The 22,201-nt window shown below is 40.6% G+C and overlaps 1 protein-coding gene and 1 long non-coding RNA gene across 12 annotated transcripts in view; one reads left to right on the top strand and one right to left on the bottom strand.

Moving 5' to 3' along the window:
- The window catches only part of MAPK10 (mitogen-activated protein kinase 10), a 141,205-nt gene that overhangs the window by 101,321 nt on the left and 17,683 nt on the right, over nt 1-22,201 (top strand). For 10 of the 11 annotated variants that reach the window (XM_066996608.1, XM_048074386.2, XM_066996607.1 and 7 more), the window contains 4 exons: nt 1,186-1,351; nt 4,501-4,572; nt 18,486-18,668; nt 20,563-20,687. In XM_066996608.1, the coding sequence (XP_066852709.1) occupies nt 1,186-1,351; nt 4,501-4,572; nt 18,486-18,668; nt 20,563-20,687 (546 nt within the window). Of the gene's footprint in view, nt 1-1,185; nt 1,352-4,500; nt 4,573-10,930; nt 11,003-18,485; nt 18,669-20,562; nt 20,688-22,201 lie in introns of all 11 variants that reach the window. The other variant, XM_013190526.3, reaches the window with a different exon arrangement.
- LOC136790805 (uncharacterized) lies at nt 12,833-19,627 on the bottom strand. The gene is made up of 3 exons (XR_010831428.1): nt 19,399-19,627; nt 17,647-17,740; nt 12,833-12,956 (listed from the first exon to the last, which is right to left on the bottom strand). It is a non-coding gene; the product is annotated as an uncharacterized lncRNA (long non-coding RNA).

Raw genomic sequence — 22,201 nt, 5'->3', positions numbered from 1 at the left:
TTTACAAGTCATAGCCCATCCCCTTGTCAGAGTAGCTTTTTGACCGTTTTAATAGTGAGATTAGTTGTGAACTTTAAAAAGGTCATGTCCTTATTAGTAATAACCAAACAATAAGCACTGGAAATCACCAAAGTGCATACGATCTCTGAAACATACAGAAAACGGGTATTGCTCTTGAAAATGCAGCTGTCTGCATCTTAATGTGCATGCATGGCATTCAGACTATCTGAATTGATGTTGTACAAGTCGTATGTGTCATTGTGTCATACAAGTATGATCAAGATCCAGCTCAATGTCATACAACTCAGATCAAGCTCCCCAGAGAGCAGGCAGAACATATGGAATTAGTACTAACCATGATTTACGTTTGCTAAAATGAATGAAAAGGCTGTGAAGTGTGTATTAAATGCATCCTCTCGTTTTACTTCTCTACCTCAGAGCACGGTGTCTGCTAAGGGCAGAGCACCCGGCTGCGAATGCCGGAGTTCGCTACCTGTGACTGTTGACAACAGAGGGAACAGTTCATGTGACTGCAAGCAGGAGGCAATACTCAGTGGATTTAAAATATCCTCATTCTTTATTAAAATGTGCTTTTACTAATTTTTGTTTCCCAGTTTAAAAAACAGATGAGAAAATATTTATCTTCCCTTATGAAAGGAAGAGAAGAAGGGCTAATAAAATGTGTTCCAAGGTGAACATTGTTTAGCCATAAACCAAGGTCTCCTTTCTTGGCATAAAAGATGCAGAAGGGTGATAGATCTGGTTTCAAGATAGTCTTCTGGGAAAGGATGAATTGAATAATTAATATAAATCAAACAGTAAGGTAACTCCACATATACAGTTGGAATGTCTCTACTAGGATGACAGCACTTAAAAAAAATAATCATAATAATAATCAAATAGTTATCCAATCTTATTAAACTGCTGAATGCAGTTAATTTAACACTAGTAAGCTCCCACCATCCAACTAAAGCCTCCAAATATGCCAAACTAGCAACCCTTGTGAAGGATGTTGAGAGAAACAGTAGCAAGATTTTACCAAGTACCTGCAAGTGATTTGTGATTATAACTATTGGTGTCAGAGAGTATAGTAATATTTCAAGGGTGACCTAAAATATCAGTCCAGATCACTGCTGTGGCTAGCTTTATGAAGTGCAGTCATACCTCTTCTCACTATCTTTTCAGGATTTAAAACCAAGTAATATCGTGGTAAAATCTGACTGCACGTTGAAGATTTTGGATTTTGGACTGGCCCGGACTGCAGGCACGAGCTTCATGATGACTCCGTATGTGGTGACACGTTACTACAGAGCACCAGAGGTCATCTTGGGAATGGGCTACAAGGAGAACGGTAGGGCTGCAATTTCATAGCAAGTGCAGTGAGACCTGAAGCGTAATGTCTACCTTCACAACTGTAAGGGGCACCAGAAGGAGAAAAAGAAAACGTAACAGGAAATAATATCTTGAATTTAAAAGGCAGGTGATTTAGAGCAGTTTCTCAGTGTTGGGTACTGCAGCTACTGGCTGTATTTGTAGAGTGATATTGGTGAAGTTATTGGCATGGGACTGCAGAATAGTGGGAAACCTGGTCATAGTTATCATTGAATTTATCCAAGACAATCAGCCGTTTCTGAGCAGAATGCATTTGGCTTCTGTGGCTATGAAACAGAGTGTGAACAAGGGTAATTGCTGAACGAAGTATTTGGATCTGGGTCATTGAATTGTTCGAGGCAGGAAGAAGAGAGGTAAAAGCTAAAATAGGGAATCCTAGCCATTCCACAGTTTCTACAAAACTAATTAGTTATGAATTTCAAGAGCCATTTCTGCCTGTATGATAGGTTTAACTAAAGTCCCACTTTTTGCTAATAGGTTTCATGTGGAGAAAATCTAGATATAAATTCTGCGGTTTGTGTCTCTTCTTTATGAAAAGTAGAGTTGGAAAGGAGAGAAAAAAGCTGAAGCTAAAAAACAACAACAACAAAAAAACATGAATTCCTATGTAATCTCTCTGGATGTAAATAGGGTTTTGCTCTGAACAGTCTGTGTGGGATCTGGATACCTCTCGGTCCCTGGAAACTTAGTGAAAAGCAGGTAGGCGGTACGCACTATAAAGAAGCAAGTAGGGGCAAGTCCACTTTCACAAAGGATGGAGGGAAAACTTTAAAAATGATTCTCATTTGTACCTAATCTGAGTATCAGGTAAACAAGGCAGGAAAGGAGGGGATAAAGCATGGAGTGGAGAAAAATCTGCTGTGATTCAGATTCTGCTGTCAAAAGCTGCCACTTTGCTGTATGATAGGCTTTTCAATGACAAATGCTTGAGTAAAACAGCAAATGCCAAGACCAGGAATTTATTTAAAAGACTCCTATTTAATTCATTTTGAAGAAGCTAACCCACAGGAAAACTTTGACTAACAGCCAACGGCATTTTGTGAAGAGCAGTGAAACTGATTTTGGGAGCTGATTCTGTGACTTGAACAAGAACACAGGCATACTCACAAAACCTCTGCCAAAATTGGCAAGCCTTTGTATTCATTTTAATGTTTGTGAATTTACAGTACAGATTCTCACATGAAAGTCTAGGAAGGTGAGAGTTACTGAGCGGATACTAACCATACAGAATAATATATTAAAGAGGAGTAAAGTTTCTTGAAGTATTTTGATGTGTGTCATTATAAATTTGATCTAGGCTCAGCATGCTTTACATTGCTCCTTACTCCAAATATCTAGTTTCTTCTGTTGTGAAATGAATTATTTTGCTTTCTCTTTCTTTCCAAACATATGATTATCTTTTTTGTTATAATTGTCCCTGAAAGGACAGAAAAGGCGCTCAGTTTCACATGATTAAAATGACACTAGGAAAAAGTTAGAGACAGTTCTGTGATGAAGTGCACAGCTGGGAAGATACTAAGAATGTTTGCCACGTCTAAAGGTCCTGCTCAAACGTCCCTGGAAGTTAACAGAGAGGCCTCCTTTGACTCTCCTGGTCAGTGAATCTGGCTCAGGATGAATGGTCTTGTCTTAATTGTGCTAAGTGAAAATGAAGTCAACAGAGAAAGAAAGCAAAACATTTGAAAATTAAGGTCAGCTGTCTGAGGAGCTGGTCTGCTTGGAGGCTCTCACCCAGCTCCCAGGGAAGGCAACAGAAAGGCTTGTTCTGTGTTTCCCTGCCCTGGCCTGTGCTGCCACATTACTGAAGCTCCCTTACTTTTTTCCCCTTCCTACGTACATTGCCTGTATAAGGACCGTTCACTGCTTTCATTTTCTTTCTGCACTTGGTTGGCTAAAGATGCATAATTATCACCAGTTTGCTGCGCTTCCTGTGGAAGGTCCCAAAACCATCACTCAGAAGAAAACTGCCACCGCCTCAGGCATGCTCCTGCTGTCCTGTGCCCCTGATACCTCTACCCTCCTTTTCCCAAACGGAGCATTTCACCTTTATTTTGTTGTACCAAAAAATGAGTTGTTTGTTTCTTTGGTTTGTTTTGGTTAGCTTTTGAAGGTTAAAAAGGGGGGAAGAAAAAGCGAAGAAACTGGCTATATAGTTTGAATATGACTACAGAGTGAGGATTCAAAGCAGAGAAACAATGTTTTTTTAAAGCATTTTAAAGCAGGTTTTCCCCTTCACATTGGCTCAAGGTCTCTTCTGTGCCTAGTGTCATCTATCTAGCCTTTTTTCTTGTAAGGCTTGAAAGGCTAAAAAATCCAACCCCACCCAAGTCAAACAGGTAACCTCACTTACTGCATCTAGAAACTGCAGGGAGGATCAGGAAGATAAGAAATATTCTTACTCTTGTTGGTACTTGTCCTCCAAAGCAATTGTTTATTTTAGCATTTATTTTGAGTACCTATGGAGTAAAAAGCAGATTGCATGCAAGTGTCCCTCTGTGGTTCTTTGTCGGTATGTAGGTACAGCCAGACACGCACAGATAGGTACGTAGGGACAGGACATCATGGCTTCTGACCCCAAAGCAGGACCCGTAGCTAACCCTCAAGGATGATATTTATCCATGCAGCCTTCACTTGAGTGAGTGCTTCTGTTTGGGACCTCTTGTGTAGTGCAGGGAGACTCGCTCCTGCAGGACAGAGCCTATAAACTGCCTTGCTGCAAGTGGGGTTTCTTTCAGATGGTCATTGTCTGGGGTGTTTTGTGCTTTTTAATTTCCAAAAAAAAAAAAATTTCCACTGTAAACTCAGTGTAAACCCTGGGTCTGTGCAGTTTTTGCTTTACTTGCTAGCTTTTTCCAGCAATGTTAATTTTAAACATTTTGCACCATTGTTGCTCACTACCATCAAGCTGACTGACACAGCTTTTACTTAATCATTTTAGCTTCTGGTGAGATGTGGGGAAAGAACAACAACAACAACAAAAAAACAGCAACAAAACAAACTGAACTGTTCTGATCACCCTGCTCTTTTCCCCCTCCTGTAGGAATAAAATGTCATAGTTAACTTTGCTTTTTTTCCTTCTTCTTCACTTCCCTGTCTCTGCTGTTCTAGTGGATATATGGTCTGTGGGATGCATTATGGGAGAAATGGTTCGCCACAAAATCCTCTTTCCAGGAAGGGACTGTATCCTTGTGCCATTTGCTGCAGCTTCACCTATTATTTGTTCCTCTCTTCCACCCCTTCCCCTTTTCCTTGTAATGAATATACCAGGACTGTAAAGATAGAAGCAAGAAATTGAATCCCCAGAGGTACAAGTAAACGGAAACAGCGCACTACTGATACGGACAAAATTGAAAATGAAAAACAGATGCACAGAATTATTTCACACAAATCAGTTACTGTATTTTAAAACCCGTAGTCATTCCTCTTTACGTAGTTCTTATGTGATACTAATAAACAGTGTAGAATACAAGCATTATGATAGCACATTAATAGTTTCACTTACTATTCTTCAAAGGAAAAATATGAAACAACAACAACAAAAAAAGAATCCTAATTTGGCCCATCTGGTTCCTGTAAATCTGTTTTTCTGCGTTAATGTTTTGGAAGTAGTGACTTCATAACATTTGTGGTGACATCATAATCTTTTGCTTGCTAATGCATCATGGATTTGGATTCATCTCAGTGCTGTATGGGCTCAGAACTGAGTCAATACAACCTTTTTCTTTAAAACAAAGAATTTGACTCACACAGTATAAAGCAACCGTATATCTGGTGTGGTTTCCAGGTTGAACGGAAATAAGATATTCTTAATGTAAAAATGGACTTTCCTTTACTTGCATGAGCTCTGTGTCGTAAGTTTAACTCTGTTTCCCTTCCATCTTGTTTTTTTCATCTTAGGTGATATTATTTTTACCACTTTCAAGGTGGTGAAAGCAATATTAGAAAATGAAAACAAAGAGGAGGTGTGTACTTAGCCTTCGCTTTATCACAGGCTAAGCCAGACAATCTGCTGGTGATGGCTGGGGAGTGTAGGGAGTGTGTATTTTGCCCATCAGAATAAAATGTAGCAACATGACATGGTTTTTCCGTGTTCAGAAACAAAAAGATTATTTGCAGCAGGCTGGCAGAAAGACACCGTGAAAATCTGGCATCAGCAGACACTGGCAGTTGGTGTGGAGAAAATCCAGTTTCTGTAGACATACAGTCATGGAACTAATTAATATTTTTTTTGCTGGCTCTCAAGTGAACTCTGTAGTGTTTGACAGAGTTAGGTCCCGCTTGTCCTATTTTCAGCTCTGCCGACTTTCCCTGGAAACGGAGCTCTGACCAGTGGCCAGTTGAAGCTGCAGTTAGGTTTTACCAAAGGATAGATGCAGAACTGGAGGTTTGCTGAGGAGGAATCAGCCTCGTTGTACTGGCTCCTCATCCTATGGGAGCATAGACTGGAAATATACTGGATGCAAAACCTAGGAGTGAGATAAGAATGGTGTTTTTGTTACTGGTGGACAGCTTTGAGATCTTCCTTCAGAGGTGCCAAGCATTTTGGGCAAGGCGTGGGGCAGGCTGCACAGCAAACTTCTGCTGAAATCTGAACCTGGTACTCCTGGCAACACCCCAGAAACACTGGGGTTACTCTTCTCTTACAGATAACAAGCTCTCTTCCTCTTTTTTTAAACATAAAATGAAAAAATAAATTCTGAATTTCAGCTGTAAAAATAGTGAGGATAGTTCCATTTAACATATTTGGAGAGAGGTGTGATTCAGTTTTTAGTTTATTAAGCAACTAGAATACAGGAAAAAAAAAAAGATTTGTGTTAAAATGTAGCACCATGCTTAGCGGGTCTCTCCCTTTTCAACCAGAAAGGACAGTTATGAGTCACGTCCTGCTCTGTTTCTGGCAAAAAATGAATGCTACATAATTTAAATAGTGTAGCTTAAAAAATGAAGCATGAGAATTGCTACATTTGTCTGTCTGTGAGAAAAATATCTTACAATAGAGTCTTATTCAGGGATAGCAACAGAATAACTGAGTTTTTGAACAAATGGAGAAAACATTGTGTAAATTCTGTGATAGACCAACATTTTAAATTACGAGCAATCCCATACGCTGAAAGGTGGTGTATGTGGGCCAGGTCACAACTGCTGCCATCTTTTGTTGATGGCTTTTTTCAGGCGAGCTGGTAGAAAGAAACAAAGAAGAAAAAAGGACTCAGTGCATTAATTTCCAAGTCAGTACTCAATTGTTAATCAGTTTGACCCCATGAACCTGTTAGGCTGGTTTGTGTGGGGGTCCATGTCATTTCCCCTTTGTCTGGTGCTGTTGAATCCATTTTGCCTCCTAGGTGCAATAGGGGTTGGAGGGGCACGTACGCAGCTGCAGGTGAACTTCACGGAGTGACAACAAAATAAAGCTTCCCTTGTGCTACTAAAGGCCTTCCAGCAGTGGGCTTTCTAGCTGAAGGAGGCATGTCTGTATAGAAGCCAAAATTTTCAGTTCTTTCTCGTGATCCAGAAGGATGTATGCTGCGTGCACTTGCTGTCAGTATAAGGAGCTTACTCATTTCTAGTCTGGAGTAGGAACATCCATGTGTGCAACTGACACAGTACACATGCAAGAAAAAATTGACAGCTGCTGCCAAGTATTAAGAAAACCAAATTTTAAAAAGCTAACCTGAACCAAACAATTGCCCTGAGTTACCATTGTGCTGAGTTACTGCTGATTTTAAGTGAAATTGCATTTTTAAAGTCTTTGTGGAAATTAAAACATGGGAGAAATGAATTTCAGATTCTCATATACACAAAAAACCTCTTTCTAAGTTACTGTAAGAAAGCCATGAAATCCCTATAGACTATGGTACCTGTATGCAACCACTGTCCCAGTTAATATAAACTGAAAGTATGCGTTTTCAAAAAAAAATATTTAACTTTATTAAAATGGTCTCTGGACACCTGTTTTTTGGTATCAAGAAGCCCAACATTGCTGAAGTCATTCATCTAATTGACCCAGTAGGACGCTCGAGATGGAGCAGGGCTGGAGGATGGGGCCATTCAGGCGCTGTCAGGTTGCAAGGAGCTAGCTGGTGTCCAAAAAATAAGCACACCTTCCACCCTCCTGCAGTGTACCGGCTAGCAATTGCCTTTTGTGTCTTTTTAATTGCCCAAAACAGACATTGCAAAATACTGTCAGGGAGGCTTCTTAGTCTGACACTGTCAGACCCTGATGGGAAGAAATCTAATTTTTGGTAGACCTCTGGACAGGTTACAGACAAAAGTGTTCCTGCAAATTCTAGTAAACCTTTGTAGTCCTCTGCCGAGCTTCTCTCTGTGTTTGCTCGATGCTTCCTCCTTTTTTGTCTTGGTTACATCAGTAATAGTGGGATCAGCTAAAATCTACCCAAACTGGGGTTCTGTGGAAATAAGAGAAGTCTTGAAAACTGCAGGACTTTGCTGAAGTTGTGCTCAATTCTAGTTAATAACAACTTCAAATTTTCATATGACTTCATTTTAAGGACTGGAAACGTACTTCTGTGTATTGTTTTTTTAAAGACAACTAAAAATGGAGTATTTTTGAGTGAGAAACCTAGGAATATCTGAGTTGCTGAAGCCACATTGATGTTCCACAGGTTTTGCCCATATGAGACAAAGTCTGTCTCAAAGAGACTTCAGTGCAGCTATGAGGATGGTTTGGCTGATGCCATTCCTCTCTCTTTTTAATTCCAGTATGCATATTCTAATGGTTTATAGTGCAGATTACATTTAGTATAAGACCCCCGTACTGTCCGTAATGTGCGTGGCATTTGGAGTGGGTCTCAGCAGCTACAGTGGAGATGATCCATTGCTCCTTTCCCTGGGCAAACAACAGCCTCGACAGAGAGCAAGTGAAGGACCTGAGAACTAGCCCATGAGGCTGGGGAGGACCACAAAGCTTATTCAGCTGCACCTGCATCTCTGGCCTCCAGAGTTTCCTGCAGCATGTTTCTTGAATTTTACTTAAAATGTCACGATTTCATTGAATGCAAACCGGAGCTGACTGTACAGCTCTGAAGAGCCACCTTCAACAGGAGCCTTAGCGAGAGCAGTTGTGGTTATTTCATCTGGGCTCCCTTTCATAGTCTTTAGTGAAGTCCCAGAGGTGGCGCAGAAGGAGGTTACAGGGCCATTTATTCAAGATGGCAATGGCAGGGAGGCATTTGGTGTCCTTGGAAAATGTTCTTGTAGTTTGAAGTATTCGTATGCATTAAGGCAGGCTGATTAAAAACAGGTTGTGTTTTGCCATTAACTTCAGAACAGCTTTGTGCAGCAGTCTAGTTTGTAGAGACTGGGGAAGGGATAAAAATTCACCACTTCTGGTAATCCATGTCACAGGTACTTGGAGAGGGGGCTTCACATCACGGGCTGCCCGAATTCAGCAATTTCACTTCAAAGACTCAGGTGAAAAGTTGTGGATTTAATTCATTAATGGTCATTTTCAAGTGATCTTAAAACATCAAGGCAAATAGTTGCTAAAACTGGAGTTGTACCTGAAGCTGTGCAGATCTCTTCATGACAATAAATCAGTGTGCATTTGTGTGAAGTTTAAAGATATTCCTTGTGTTGGTGGAGCATCACCAGTCTTTTTGAATATCTTGCTTTTGGAAAAAAAATCCTGAACTAATGGAAATTTTCAGCGGTTTGGAATTGAGTGAAAATATTCTGAGATTTTGGGTGGGTTGTTTTTCTGATGCATGCAATACTGAAATGACTCAGAGTCTGTCTGGATTTATGCCGGACTTCATGAAACACCGGGCTGAGGCTCGCGGAGCATTGCACAGCAGTCTCAAAGCCTTAACTGGGGCCGCTGATGATCACTGCTGTGTATGCCTTGTAACAAACCCCCTCGCCTCCAGCTAACCGCAGTTCAAGAAAAGGGCTCTAATTTGACTTATTTCTAAGTGGCTCAGGGGGGCGAGCAAGAAGGCAGAGGTTTTTTTTTCCTCTTCAGATATCAGATATATTCAGATGTTCATCTTTACTGCTTCCGAGTTGGGTGTTTTCAAAATTCCTTCCCAAAGCCTGAGGAATCAAGTAGAATAATACTATCTGCCTTGCAGAGTTTTCTGTTCAGTGAGTCACTGAGTGAGCTTCCAGTTGTGCGTTGTTGACCACAGCGCAGAGCAGTAACCTCAGAAGGCAGCCTCTGACATTAAAAAGGGGTTAATAACAGATGAACAAACAACTGCTTGCTCTATCTTCTCCTGATATTTTGCATGCCATTTAGCTTGTGATGAAAGCAGCAATAATTTGCATCTCTAGGTTTGCTTACTGCTTCCTAACAAGTAGCCTTTTATTTATTTCTCTACTTATTTATTGATTTGTTTTGTAGAGATTAAGCTTTTCATATGCTAAGTAAAGCAACAGGGAGCCTTAAACCAGGCATGTAGATTGCCACAGATAGGACATTTGCATTCAAAATCAAATCACCTTTCAACTGTTGCTCAATGTAAAATTGCAGGAGTAAATTTAACCAAGCAGCATGATGCTTTCATTTTTCCCCGCAGCTTCTGGCCCTGAGAGACCAGGCTGTCCCTTTTTATGCTTCCATGCCCTATGGCTTAATCATAGAGCAAGGACAGCAGAGGTAATGTGGTTTCATGGTATTGGTACTGGGGAAAACACCAGTTCAATGTGACACACTGGACGGAAGGAATTTGATTTTCATCTCATGTTCTGGTGTAAATTGTGGTTAGCTTTGTTTCAATCCAGCTGAACTGCTCTTCTCTGTACCAGGTAAATAGTCCCCCGATTTGCTCTGAATTTCAGTGCAGAAGGTATGGCTCAGTGCTTTTCTGTCTCAACTGTCGTGTTTAGAAATCAGCATTTCCTACCACGCCGAACAGAAATCTTAGGAGATTCTCAAGACCCCTGTCTCTGATGGACTGATGGCTGCACTGAGATCCCGTGGAATTGAGCCGGCAAGCTCTAAAGAGAGCATAATGGTAGTTGAATAACCTCAACAGATTCTGTTTCCACCCCTGAATAATTGGTGGATGTGTCTTCCTGGGGACCCAGGGTTCCTTTGTGGCTGCTGGCAGTTCAGCTTTTGAAAATACGCATGGATCTCAGTAGCTGAAAGGATAAAGGAAAAGCAATTTGCATATCCTCACTAAATGCAAAGACCAGCATTCATTTACAGTACAAAGCGGTATAAACCTAGGTAATGAATGCAAATGAAAACTTAAAAAAGACAATTAATTAGTGAATTTTAATTATGAATGTTCTTTTGACACAGTAGCCAGCTGTGGGTCTCATTTGGTTTTCTGCATTTAATCGTTATTGTCTTGCATCCACACTGGGTAACAAAAGCTGATGGAGTCTATTTTTCTCAGACCTGCTGCGCTGCCATGCAAGGCGCGTGCACAAGCAGGAACACGTCGCGGAGGGCACGAGGCAGGTGGGCTGCAGGCCCTGCGCTATGGTGGCATGACTGGATAAGTCTTCTCATTTATTTGTTGTTCTGTTTCTGTTTTCTTGTTTACCTTCATTTCATTTTTGTTTTCAGTTGACATGTGGTCAGTAGGGTGCATCATGGGAGAAATGATTAAAGGTGCTGTGTTGTTTCCTGGCACTGATCGTATCCTTCCCAGCAGCCGATTTGGCCTCAGTAGGTACTTGTGACCCTTCCCCTTCCAGCTCCTGCATGCTAGACTAGTCCATTCGTACTGCATCTAACAAGCTGGGTTGAAAGTACCACTGCGAAATCCTTGCAAGCCACAATGTCAATAAACCATTACATCTCTCAGTAAAAGCCTTACCTGGAGAACACAGTGAGTATAGCGTAAGGAGAGGGAAAACATCCTGCACAGTTGGTCAGAATTGCTTCCTGCTGATAGCAGCCAGTGACCAGTTGCTTCCAGTTCTGTTGTGTTATAAATGTCTGTTCATTAATTATGGGGTTTCTTGCTTCATAAATGACAGTCTTTGTAAGTTCAGGTTGTGCCATGGTAGGCACGAGTCGCCATTTGCCTCAGCATGATGTGGGAGACATCCTGCAATTTAGGAAGAAGGTAGGATGAACTCAGGCCTTGCTTGTCTTAGCTGCCCAAGTGGTGTTGAGGTAGGGAAGCAGGAAATGGCCTCGTTTTGGGGATTTCTTCTGCCTCCCATCACTAAAATTATCCCTTAAATCTGTAGCAGTTGTATGACTCAAAAGGCCAGGGGCTTCCTCAGAAACTGTTCTAAGGGACTTCACTCATCTTTTTATCTAAGTCTTGTAGCCATTAAGTGAAATCAGAATGTTTCGGACATCAAGAAGCGATGGTTTATAGTCAAAACATTTTAAATCAGTGGCCCAGCGCTCCAAGCAGACTTGGTATGTATAATTTTCCATAGAGACCATTTTGCACTCGGGCCCGAGGCAGCCATCACACTTCTTTGATTGGATGCTTTAGGAAAACCTCGATAGGAACTTTGTTATTTATCAGCTGGTCAAAGCGGTTCCTGCTGGGAGTACAAGCACCAGAACTGTGCACATCTGAAGCCAGTGACTCGTGCTCCATGGCCTTCACAGATGAGAACTGACCATGGCCTGCACGCCAGGTTTCCTTCTGACTAAACCCTGTAGTTCAGTAGGTGACAGAGGAGTTTCCAGGCACTATTCATTTTTAATGCAACTTTCTCTGAAAGCGTGTGTATATTTGTGTGTATGTATGCTTGCGTATGCATGTAGTGTTACTTACTAATTCAATTTCGCACTTCACTTGTGGCCTCATTCACCCTTTAAAGGGTTCAACATGCTGATTAAAACATGAAAAAGTAATATCTAAAGAGCAGAAAATAAATGAAAGTAGGCAATGATATTTTCACAGCCTTGTCTAATATAATACTCTGAGTTTTGCACAAAGTGGTATCGTACTGAAATTAACGCTCCAACTCCCCAGAGTTTTCAAGTGATGGGAAGCACAACTCGTCTGCATATGTGAAAGAAAACCTTTCACTTATAAGTGTTAATGTAACTCATTAGCACTTATTTGTGAGGATTTGGCCCAGGCTGTGCTTGTGTTTTCTGTGAATATGGAGTGATAAAGGTAAGGGGGCACTGTAGCTCATTGCTGGTTTTAGGTTAATAGGCTGAAGTTCTGGAAGATACTATTTAAAGAAATCCCCAAATAAGTACAAAAGGAATTGAACGTATCCCATGTAGTGCTTTCAAAACAGCTTTATTTCACACAGCTGCGTACTTATTAAAAAGAGATCACCCAAAGCCTCTATAATTAAACCATTACATGCAGTTTAATACTGCAGTAACCCCACAGAAATCAGCATTAGCAGCTGCTGATGTGTTTGGCATTGTTCTATAATTGAGTTCACGTTCTTCATTTGTATTTATAATGTGTTGCTAAATTTGCACAGTGCTTCATGTACTGCTCGGTTTTTCTTCTGTGGTTCCATTAGCTTTTATTTGACGGCCCAGGGAGCAATGCCGAGCACCCTGCCCTGAATCAGCCGCTTCTCCCTCTTGTGCTGGCTGTGCTGTCGGAACCAGCAGCAGGTTGAGATGGACCACCGTGCTGTCGTCTTCTTACAGCCTGCAAAGAAGATAACTACCATTTCTGTAAAAGTCATGGTTGTGAGTTATTTTTCTTCAGATACGTGATGGAGTTGGGCAGCTGTGTAATTCCATCAGCAAGGAATTATGAGCCCTGGCAGCTTGGGGGTAGCATACTTAGGTATGTATTCAAGCGTCAAAGGAGCAAAAATAAATATGAATCTGATTCTTAAAACCACCACAAACAAAAAAAAAACCTTCCTCTTCTACATAAAATATGTGTAAAATGGGTTAGGACTGGCAGTGGACCAAAATATATTAGCAGCTTGTGTTTTTTCTTCACACAAGTGCTTTATTTCACGACCACGCTTTGATTTGAAGTGTTTAATACCCATTTGTGTCCATTTTTATGCATACATAACTGAAAAGCGTTTTTGAATCAGGATTGAATATTCATGAGAAATGGCTTGTCAGTCATACAGCTGACTTCAAAATTAACTGTTTGCCATTTTCCAGCAGTTAAGGGGTATAGATCGTTTGATACCATTTCTGTTTCCAAACCTAAATGGTCCATTCACCCAACTGAAACAACTTTTATAGCAAAATGCAGCAATTTCAGATGGCTACAGAAAATTCACAGGGAGAAAAATAGGAAATGTCTTGGAATAAGCACAGAACGGAGTGCTTAGTTAACTTGCAGCTCTGTTCTGCTCCTATAATCCATTTGAATTCACTGAAATGGCTCGGGTGGAGCTGAGAACAGAATTCTGCTGCCGTTCTTTGTGTAAACTCCTGAGTGAATGCTTTGAAATGTCAAAAGTCCCATGGGCCTTTACTGATCACTGGAATTCTGATGCTTCTCTACCACCTCTGGTGTATGGGCATGATGTAGTTTAATGTGAGCTAAAGCTTTTTTCTTTTTAAATATTAAATGAAATTTCTTTTCAAGGTTGAGGGGCAGTAGTTCTGCTTACAGAGAAACTATTATGATGAAGCTTGGATACACTTTTGCCTCAAGCAAGGGCAGAAAGGCAACCTGGTTTGTTGTGTTGGCTCAGGATCAGTTTCGAAAGCAGACTGTGCTGGTGAGCTGACTCTTAACTCCGCGAGTTCCACTCAGGATTGTCTGCTTGTCTTCTCATACCACTGCATAAATGATTTGAAGGAGTTAAGTAGTTGCTTTAGTCCTCTCTATTTGCTGAGCTGTGTATTTGGTGAGGCATGGTTAGACACATTTATTTCTTCACTTGCTGAATGCATTTTGGACAGGTTAGGAAGGATGTGCCTTTGAATTCTGTATTTGATATTTGGGAATGCTTACAAGGAAATAAGACATTAAGTGGAGAGATGTAAAATTAGTGTGATGAACTTGGAGATGGCCACACAAGCTATCACTTATGGAGCCTTATTCTGTAACTGCAGTCACATTACATGTGTCACACGGAATTTGGGCACAAGATTTCTACACGTGGTTTCACGGTTCATTTAGAAGGTATTTAGTAATGCTGATGTTTGTACTCCTAGGTTAGGTACTCGATCATCAGCGGTGCAGCTGTGCACATTACAAGAACGTAAGTGCGTGACGTGATACAGAAAGTTAGTCATGGCCCAGAGTAGTCAGAGCAGATACTGCAGTGGTGAGGCAAAGTCCCCAAGTGAAATGGTGATACTTACCAAGGGCAAGATTGCAGTCCTACTCTGCAGTATCTAGACTATCCACTAAGCATTGATTTACTTCCTGTTACATAAGCTAACATTCTCTGCAATGGAATGAAGTGTCAGCTAAAAAAAAAATGTAGTTGAAAATTGTAATCAAGGTGTCATCATGTATATCCATCCACAGGGTTAATGACAGCTGCACAGCCAACACCACTACCCAATGATCAGTGGTGATTTTTTGAAGTCATTTTGCTTGTGTGCTACATGTAATTTTTATTTTCATATGCTCTATTATAGCACATAAATAGTGACTACTCCTCTTTTAAGTTGCAAAATATTTTCTCTTATAGTCTATTTTTCACAAATACCCCGTTCTTCTCAAAGCATTCACCTTGTCGCAGAAAATACCCCATATTTTTTGTCTTGTCAAATATTACCACTTTGCATTTCTTCTGTGTTTATTATAAATTGTGTTGACATCTGTTTGTAAATTACAGGGCTGTGGGGAAAAATAGATGTCTGGCACTGACGTATCCCACAGTGAAGTTGGTTGGTTGGTTTTCTTGAGTAGGGGATTGAGAGAGAGAATTCCAATTTCAAAGGTAAAAGTGAATTGAGCTATCAGCTTTGCAGTTGTTAGTGCAGTTTGGTGTCAGAGGGAGAAATACAGAGCTGCTCAGAGTAATTATTCTAATTTGACAGGTTGGGTGCACCAAAAATCTGGATCCTAAGCAATGCAGGCAGTTTTCATTGGTGAAACCTGCACATTCAAGGAAAAAAACTTATCAGGCACTTCCATGCGGTTTTTGACATAGTAATAAGATTAATTTACCCTGTCCATCTCTTGTGAAGGAAGAGCCCTGTGACCATGTCATGTTCATGGTCCTTACATTTACAAATAAAAGAAATATTGGATGTGCTCTTGTTGTACCCCTCTCCAGCAGAAGCATGTTAAACCAGAAGGAGCAAATCCTGTTCCAGCACAGTAAAAGCAGTATAAATGTGCTGCTTAACAAGTGAAGGGGGGTTCCAGTCTGTTGGGCAGTGATTTCCTGCTGTCACCACTGCCATCCAGCACAACTACAAAAGCCCTGTTATAAATATAATAAAATATTGCATATATAAAATATCGCATTTTGGTAGGTAACGTGCATTTTCTACTTGACAGTGCACAGATGTGTTTGAGAAGGATTTGGAGAAGAGACCCTCAGTAACATGGGAAAGCAGTGATTGGTCTGTGGATATCGGCCATGAGTTTTGCAACAGGAGATTTTCTGTTAGTTCTGTTCAAGTAGAGCTAAACCATCCTAGTTCAAACAGTATCTCCTGCAAAGCTGTACTGTTGAACATCGGAAAATCTAATTAATGACTCAAAAAAAAAAAAGTGTAATTCATGTAGTCAAAATATTAGAAGGGGAAAAATTATTACTATTTTGAGGTTGGCTAGTTTAAGCACAATCTCTGAACTTTGTTTTTCAATCACAAGTTATTTTTTGTGAAACTGTAGAAATACAGTTATCAATTCAGAAGATACACACTTCAGAACTGTATTCAATTTCTTAAATTTTAAGAAACTTCCATTTCTTTGCTGTAATTTTGTGGTCATCCTCGTGCCAGTGTTTGTGCCACACAGCAGCTAACAAATGCATGTGAGATACTTTCTTCTCTCTCAAGTGCAGGTGCTACCATGCACAGTTGATGCGTTTTCCTTGATGCTGTTTTTGGGGCAAGGGATAGGTGAGGTGACTGGTGTGTAAGGACATGGTGAAGAAGCCCAGTTATCTGCTCTGATCACTCAGTTACACAACAGCAATCCTTGTGGTTGCTGTGGCCAGTGCCTGAAGTTGCAGGGCTGCACTCCCACCCCCATGCTGGTTGAACTGGGAGTTGCCTTCTTCATGCACCCTTGCATCCAGTACAAGTGCAAGCTTTGCACTGCCACCTTGAAGCAGGCCCTACGTTTGCCCCCGCTCACCCGACAGCCTTCATTCAGTCTGCATGGTACCGCTTCCAGCCATGGCCTCCAAGCGTGGCTTTCCTGGCACAGCTGCCACTGCTGCCGTTTTGTATTCTCTGCGCTGCTCTGCAATGCGTTTATGCTCTGGTTTAATGTACCTCAGAAAGACCTGCCCCTGAAATGGTCAAGCCAGTACACAGGCAAGTGTGCCACTGGAGTACAAATCAAAAATGCCAAACGTGACTTCGTATTGATTTTTTTTTTTTTAATGAAGTACTTGGGCTGCTCTTCAAGCAGCTATAGAATTGACTAATTTTTTTGTTGTTGCATTTCTTTCATTTTCTGTTTGGGACAAGATAGTTTTCACAGACAACACAAGATACATACAACTTTTAGAATGGGTGAAGGGAGTTGCTCTACATGAATATTTCTAGTTTAATAAATGCCAGTTTGTTGGAAAGCTTTCACAGACCACTACTGTTTTTAACAACTCTTTTGAGTTGGAATAAAAATAATTCAAAACACTGTTAGAGCCTTTTTAAAGCACATTTAAATTCCTTTCATCCCTTTACATGCTTTTGATTAGAAAGGCTTCAATTTTATAATATATTTGATTTTTTTCAAATAAGACATCAGGCAAACCCAAACTTAGTAAGAAACTTCAAGCAAATCTCTTTGATGGGTTTTCAAACTGTGTAAGAATCTTAAATCTCTGGTTCTCTAAGCAGGAACACTTCTTTGAAAATCTGAAATAGCTTCTGCACCAAAAATCTGCTTTTTGCCGCCTCATGTTTATTTCATGTTGCCTCCATCCCATGGACCTGATTTGTCTCTTAAATTGTGAGGAATTGTGTCTGGTATGTGGGAAACTCCTTCACAGTTAAGACAGTCATGACAACAGTAATGTACGTGAAGAATAAAAACCCAGTTCCTGTGCTGAAATGCTTCAGATGTTTGTCTCTTAAAAGCTTATTTCCAGTATGTTCTTACAAAGCACCCTGCACCACATTTCTTAGCATAAATGTACCCATGTCTGCACATGGTATTCCTTTTTTTCATGTTATCATCAGATTCTCAGCACTGTGAATAAGAGCAATGTAGAGATGGTACTGACCTTCCAGTTAGTCACTTAACTTTTTTTGTTGGCGTGGTTGTTCTGAATGTGGCTGGAAGAGCTTCAAATCGTTTATCAGCTGTGTAACTGTTGTCTCAAGAAAACAAAAACAGAGAAAAAAAAAAGAAAATGTTTAGTACAAATTGCCTGTAATAAGATTTGTTTCTAAGCATGAAAGCGTGTTTCTTATTAGTCAGTCACAGTTCAGCAAGATAGCCATCACAGTGGCGTTAAAGAGAAACATCTGTCTATACCCAAGGCATCGTTCATCTACAGACAGTGAGTCCCGGTAAATTCTTATGACATCTAACAAATCGCTTTTGGGGGGCTTCAGATGGGTGGTTTTAGTACAATTATCACTGATTAAGTTATCCGGGAGAGTAATCATAGTGGCATAAAGCAGGTGAGTAGAGGGCGACTTGTGTCCCAGGCAGAACTCCTTTTCTGTGGTTTGTGTCAGCTTGGCCTTGCTTTGCACTGACAGCACAGAGGCTGTGTGACTACATTGCAGTGCCCTGCTGTGCCCGTGCAGCTGGAGCGACACGCAGGTGTGCAGAAGGGGAGCAAGCTGCTGGTGACATTCTCAAGAGAGCAGGCTGTGTATTTCCCCATGCTTGTTGGTTTGGGATTTGCACAACACCTTCACTTAACGTAGACATGGGAGAGAGTTGTGCTCTCTGCAGGCAGTAGGACTTGGAGGCATAATGATGCGAAAAGGTAGCGGCTGCAAAGATTTTATGAAGGGAGTGGACACCTCTGAGGATTCCCAGGGAGTGACTGTGTAGAAAGGCCAGGAGACTGGGGTTTGTGTTTTGTTTTCCTTAATTACTTATGTTCAGATATTGATCAGTGGAATAAAGTTATCGAGCAGCTGGGAACGCCCTGTCCAGAATTCATGAAGAAGCTGCAGCCAACGGTACGGAACTACGTTGAGAACAGACCCAAGTACGCTGGCCTCACCTTCCCCAAACTTTTTCCAGACTCTCTCTTCCCAGCTGACTCAGAACACAACAAACTCAAAGGTATGTCTGATAAAGGACCACAGCTAACATGTGAACAGCCACAGTGCAAGGAAGGATTTTCCCAATTTGTCTTCTCTCTAGTTGTTAATGCATTTAGTTGCGGAGACGAATGAATCCTTATGTTGAGCTGAGAGGCAGCTTTTGGAAGTGATTTTTGGAGAACCTGGTACTTGGGCAGCCAAGGAAGTCTGCATTGTCACTGATTAATGTGTCAAGCATAACCACATGGTGTTTGTTCTTTATGGTACTTCTGTATCATGAGGAACTGTGGTGTTCCTTTATTCTCTTGCTAAAACTTGTAGCACAAAGGAAAAGGAGAGCTTTCATCACAACATCTCAACACTTGCACGCTTTTCTTTTAAACTAGAAAGGACCAGTTTGGCCAGGTGCCTGCCTCGTAGCTCTGCCTTTCCTAGACAACGGAAAGGTATCAGCAACATCAGCCAAAATGGTCTTGATATAGCTGAGGTTTAATATGTGTTGTGGGTGGATTTCTTATTTTGAAAAATGCTATGGTTCAGTTTTGACATATAAAGCTGAGCAGTAACTTAATTCTGGTGCGACTAGATATACTGCTCTACAGTATATACACTGACATGTTTTGTGATGGCCTTAATCATATTTTGAAGCCATGGTTTACTTCAACGTGACTTCTATCTCCAACTGGAAAGACCGATTAATGTGTGCTTAGGATAAAAAGGATTTCTCACTGCAGCTCTATAACACCTACCAACTTGTGTTGTGTATCTGTTTTGCACCTCTTGAGTACTTTGGGTTGCTTCCTACAGTGACCTGTAATGATCTTCAATTGCTTGCAATTGAGATGTCTTTCCATTTCCCAGAGAACTCTTCCCGTTAGCAGCTGTTTGGTAGCAAGGCTGCTGTCTCAGCTCTAGGAGCCAAGTGAAGGTCTGAGCGAATGCTTTGGGATACACAGAATTCCATACTCCTCCTACAATAAATTTGAACAAATAAATTTTCATGGATTTGGAACTGATGAACAGCAACCACAAAGTGCGCTATTACCTTTTGGATATAAGAAGCAGGTGCATTTAAGCAAACTGAATGGTCCTTTTAAAGATACAGTGTCAGAAGAAGAAACAGTGCATTACAAGAGTTCTGCTGGTGCATCGCTGTGTCATCCCACCTCCTGCTTAAATAGTTCAGTAAGAAATGTTAAGTTTCATTTGATAGCAGGATTGTGTGAGATGGGAAACCTAATAACATTTTGCACTTGATACCTCTTTTACATTCTTCTTTCTTTCAAGTTCTCTGTTGTGTGATATATAGTAAACTATTTTAAGCATGGAATTGAACACTACACTAGTAGCAACAGCAAAGAAAGTAAGTTGCTGATTTTTTTTTTAACAAGGGGTTTGATGATATCTATTAAAATCTCCAAATATTAAAATCTCCAAATAGGAGATTTTAATGGCTCCCGGAGGGCTATGTGAAAAAGCACAGAGAAGTTTCAATGTTTTTCTGAACCACCTTAAGAGTACATGTAAGTTTCAGGTTTTGATTCAGAAGTGTCATGGTTTTATACTTCATTCTGCTAGCTTATTTCCTGATCCTGGCAGTAATTCAGATAACTCAAGCTCATTTTTCTTGGGTGTATTAGTCAGCCTTGTACATTTAATCTGCCCACAGCATGTAAAATTTCAGTGAAGCCTGCTAGGGCACTTCTGGCATGCTGGCCTGAAGTTGGCACCTTTCTAATGAATGCAGCCTAATGGTGGTTACTGAAGAGCTCTTGCCCTAACAGGGGATGGGGCAGAAGTATGTGTAAGCAATCTCTAGAAGGGCTGCATCATTCCATAGTCCAATTCACCTTTCTCTGGTGGCATTGATTTCTTGTACTAATAACCGTTTTTGTCTGATTTCATTGTTCTAGCCAGCCAAGCCAGGGACCTTTTATCAAAAATGCTAGTCATTGATCCGGCTAAGCGAATATCGGTAGATGAAGCCTTACAGCATCCATACATTAACGTCTGGTATGACCCAGCAGAAGTGGAGGCGGTAAGTCAGATGTGATTCCTTATTTCAGACTGCAAAATGTAGATGTGATTCATGTTTTTCTCCTGCTTTATAGCAGCTTGATAACAAACGTGCTATAAGAAACGATGTTCTGACTGTGGTAGTCTCTGGATTCATGTGAAATTATATCTGTTGGGACACAATGCATCTGTTTGTTAAATTAACTGACAACAGATAGAAGAAATAAAAAAAGTTTTAAGTACATGAAGCCGTTTTCTGCTCTCTTCTAGTCAAGATGGGAAGAGTATTTTGAAGCAGTAGCTCACGTGTTTTTTCTAGCTATATAACAGTCTGGCAAAAAAAAAAAGTTATCTTTCTTTATAAACCTGACCATGTGGAAAACAGTAAGCGTCACTTGTATTTATCTTCAAGGATGTATGTGCAGAAGAGGAGAATCAAACAAAACAATACAAAATCTTGAAATCTTAGTGGAATATATATTATTAAACTGAGGCAGAGGCTCATGTGATTTCCTGGACCACAGTTCAGTGTTTGGTACCACATATACTGCGGGCAAAGAAGTTGAAATTGAATTTTTCTTTCAATCTTGTCATGCCTCATTTACCTCCCTGCACACCTTGATCAGGCTGGTGTTAACAGGAATCAGTGTAATCTGTAGGTACTTCAATGGCATGGTATGAATAGGTATAAATTCAGAGATGTTTCCTAATAGTGTATGGAAACAGAGCCTAATCTTGCAGCAGGTTTGGAAATGTTACTTATCACAACAGGCAGGTAAGACCCTGATCCCTGCAAATTTCAGTCATTGCTGTTCAGAGACATGTTCCAATTCAGTGTGTGCTCTTAAAAGAGCAGTGACCTTGAAGGAAGAGTAAATGGAAAACACAAGAAAAACACCAAATTTCCATTGTGTAAGCTTTTTACAAAGTGTATTACTTAGGGATGCTTTAGAGGGGATGGTTCTGCTATCTAGAAAGCCTTTTGATTTTGTGCACTTGATTGTTTTTAAAAAAGTTCAGTCACTCTGAGGTTCTAGCATATGATATGCTGATATATGTTACACCCCAACATGCCTGTTCCAGTTTAATATCCCTCTTGCAGGCCTCATTCTGTTAACAGGTAATTAAGTTGTATTTCTGTGCATTACTTCCGTATGAAGGAACTAGTCTGATGTGAAAAGAACTCAGATAAGTCTTTTACTTACAGGCTGTGTGCTTTCATACCTCCTGATCTTGCCTTTATTCAAACCATTTAGCCACATTTTTTTTCTTATTATCCACGGATAGTTTCAAGATCTACATCCATTATTGGAATTAGTTGACAAATAGTTTATGCTAACATTAATAACTCTGAGGTGAGTCTGCTATTGTAAGATTTCTGTTCTCGGTGTGTACAAAGTTGCGTGAATGGCTTGTATTCCCTGACTGGAAGACTTACAACCAGAGGAACAGTATCTGTGCATGAATAGACATTGTGGTGCTTTCTCTTGCAAACTTTGATAATAATAAAGCCATGTGTGGAGCACAGTAGTCATT

Source organism: Anser cygnoides, chromosome 4 (genome assembly GCF_040182565.1).
Source record: "Anser cygnoides isolate HZ-2024a breed goose chromosome 4, Taihu_goose_T2T_genome, whole genome shotgun sequence".
In the NCBI taxonomy this organism is placed as follows: Eukaryota; Metazoa; Chordata; class Aves; order Anseriformes; family Anatidae; genus Anser; species Anser cygnoides.
This window is presented reverse-complemented; position numbering and strand designations above follow the sequence as displayed.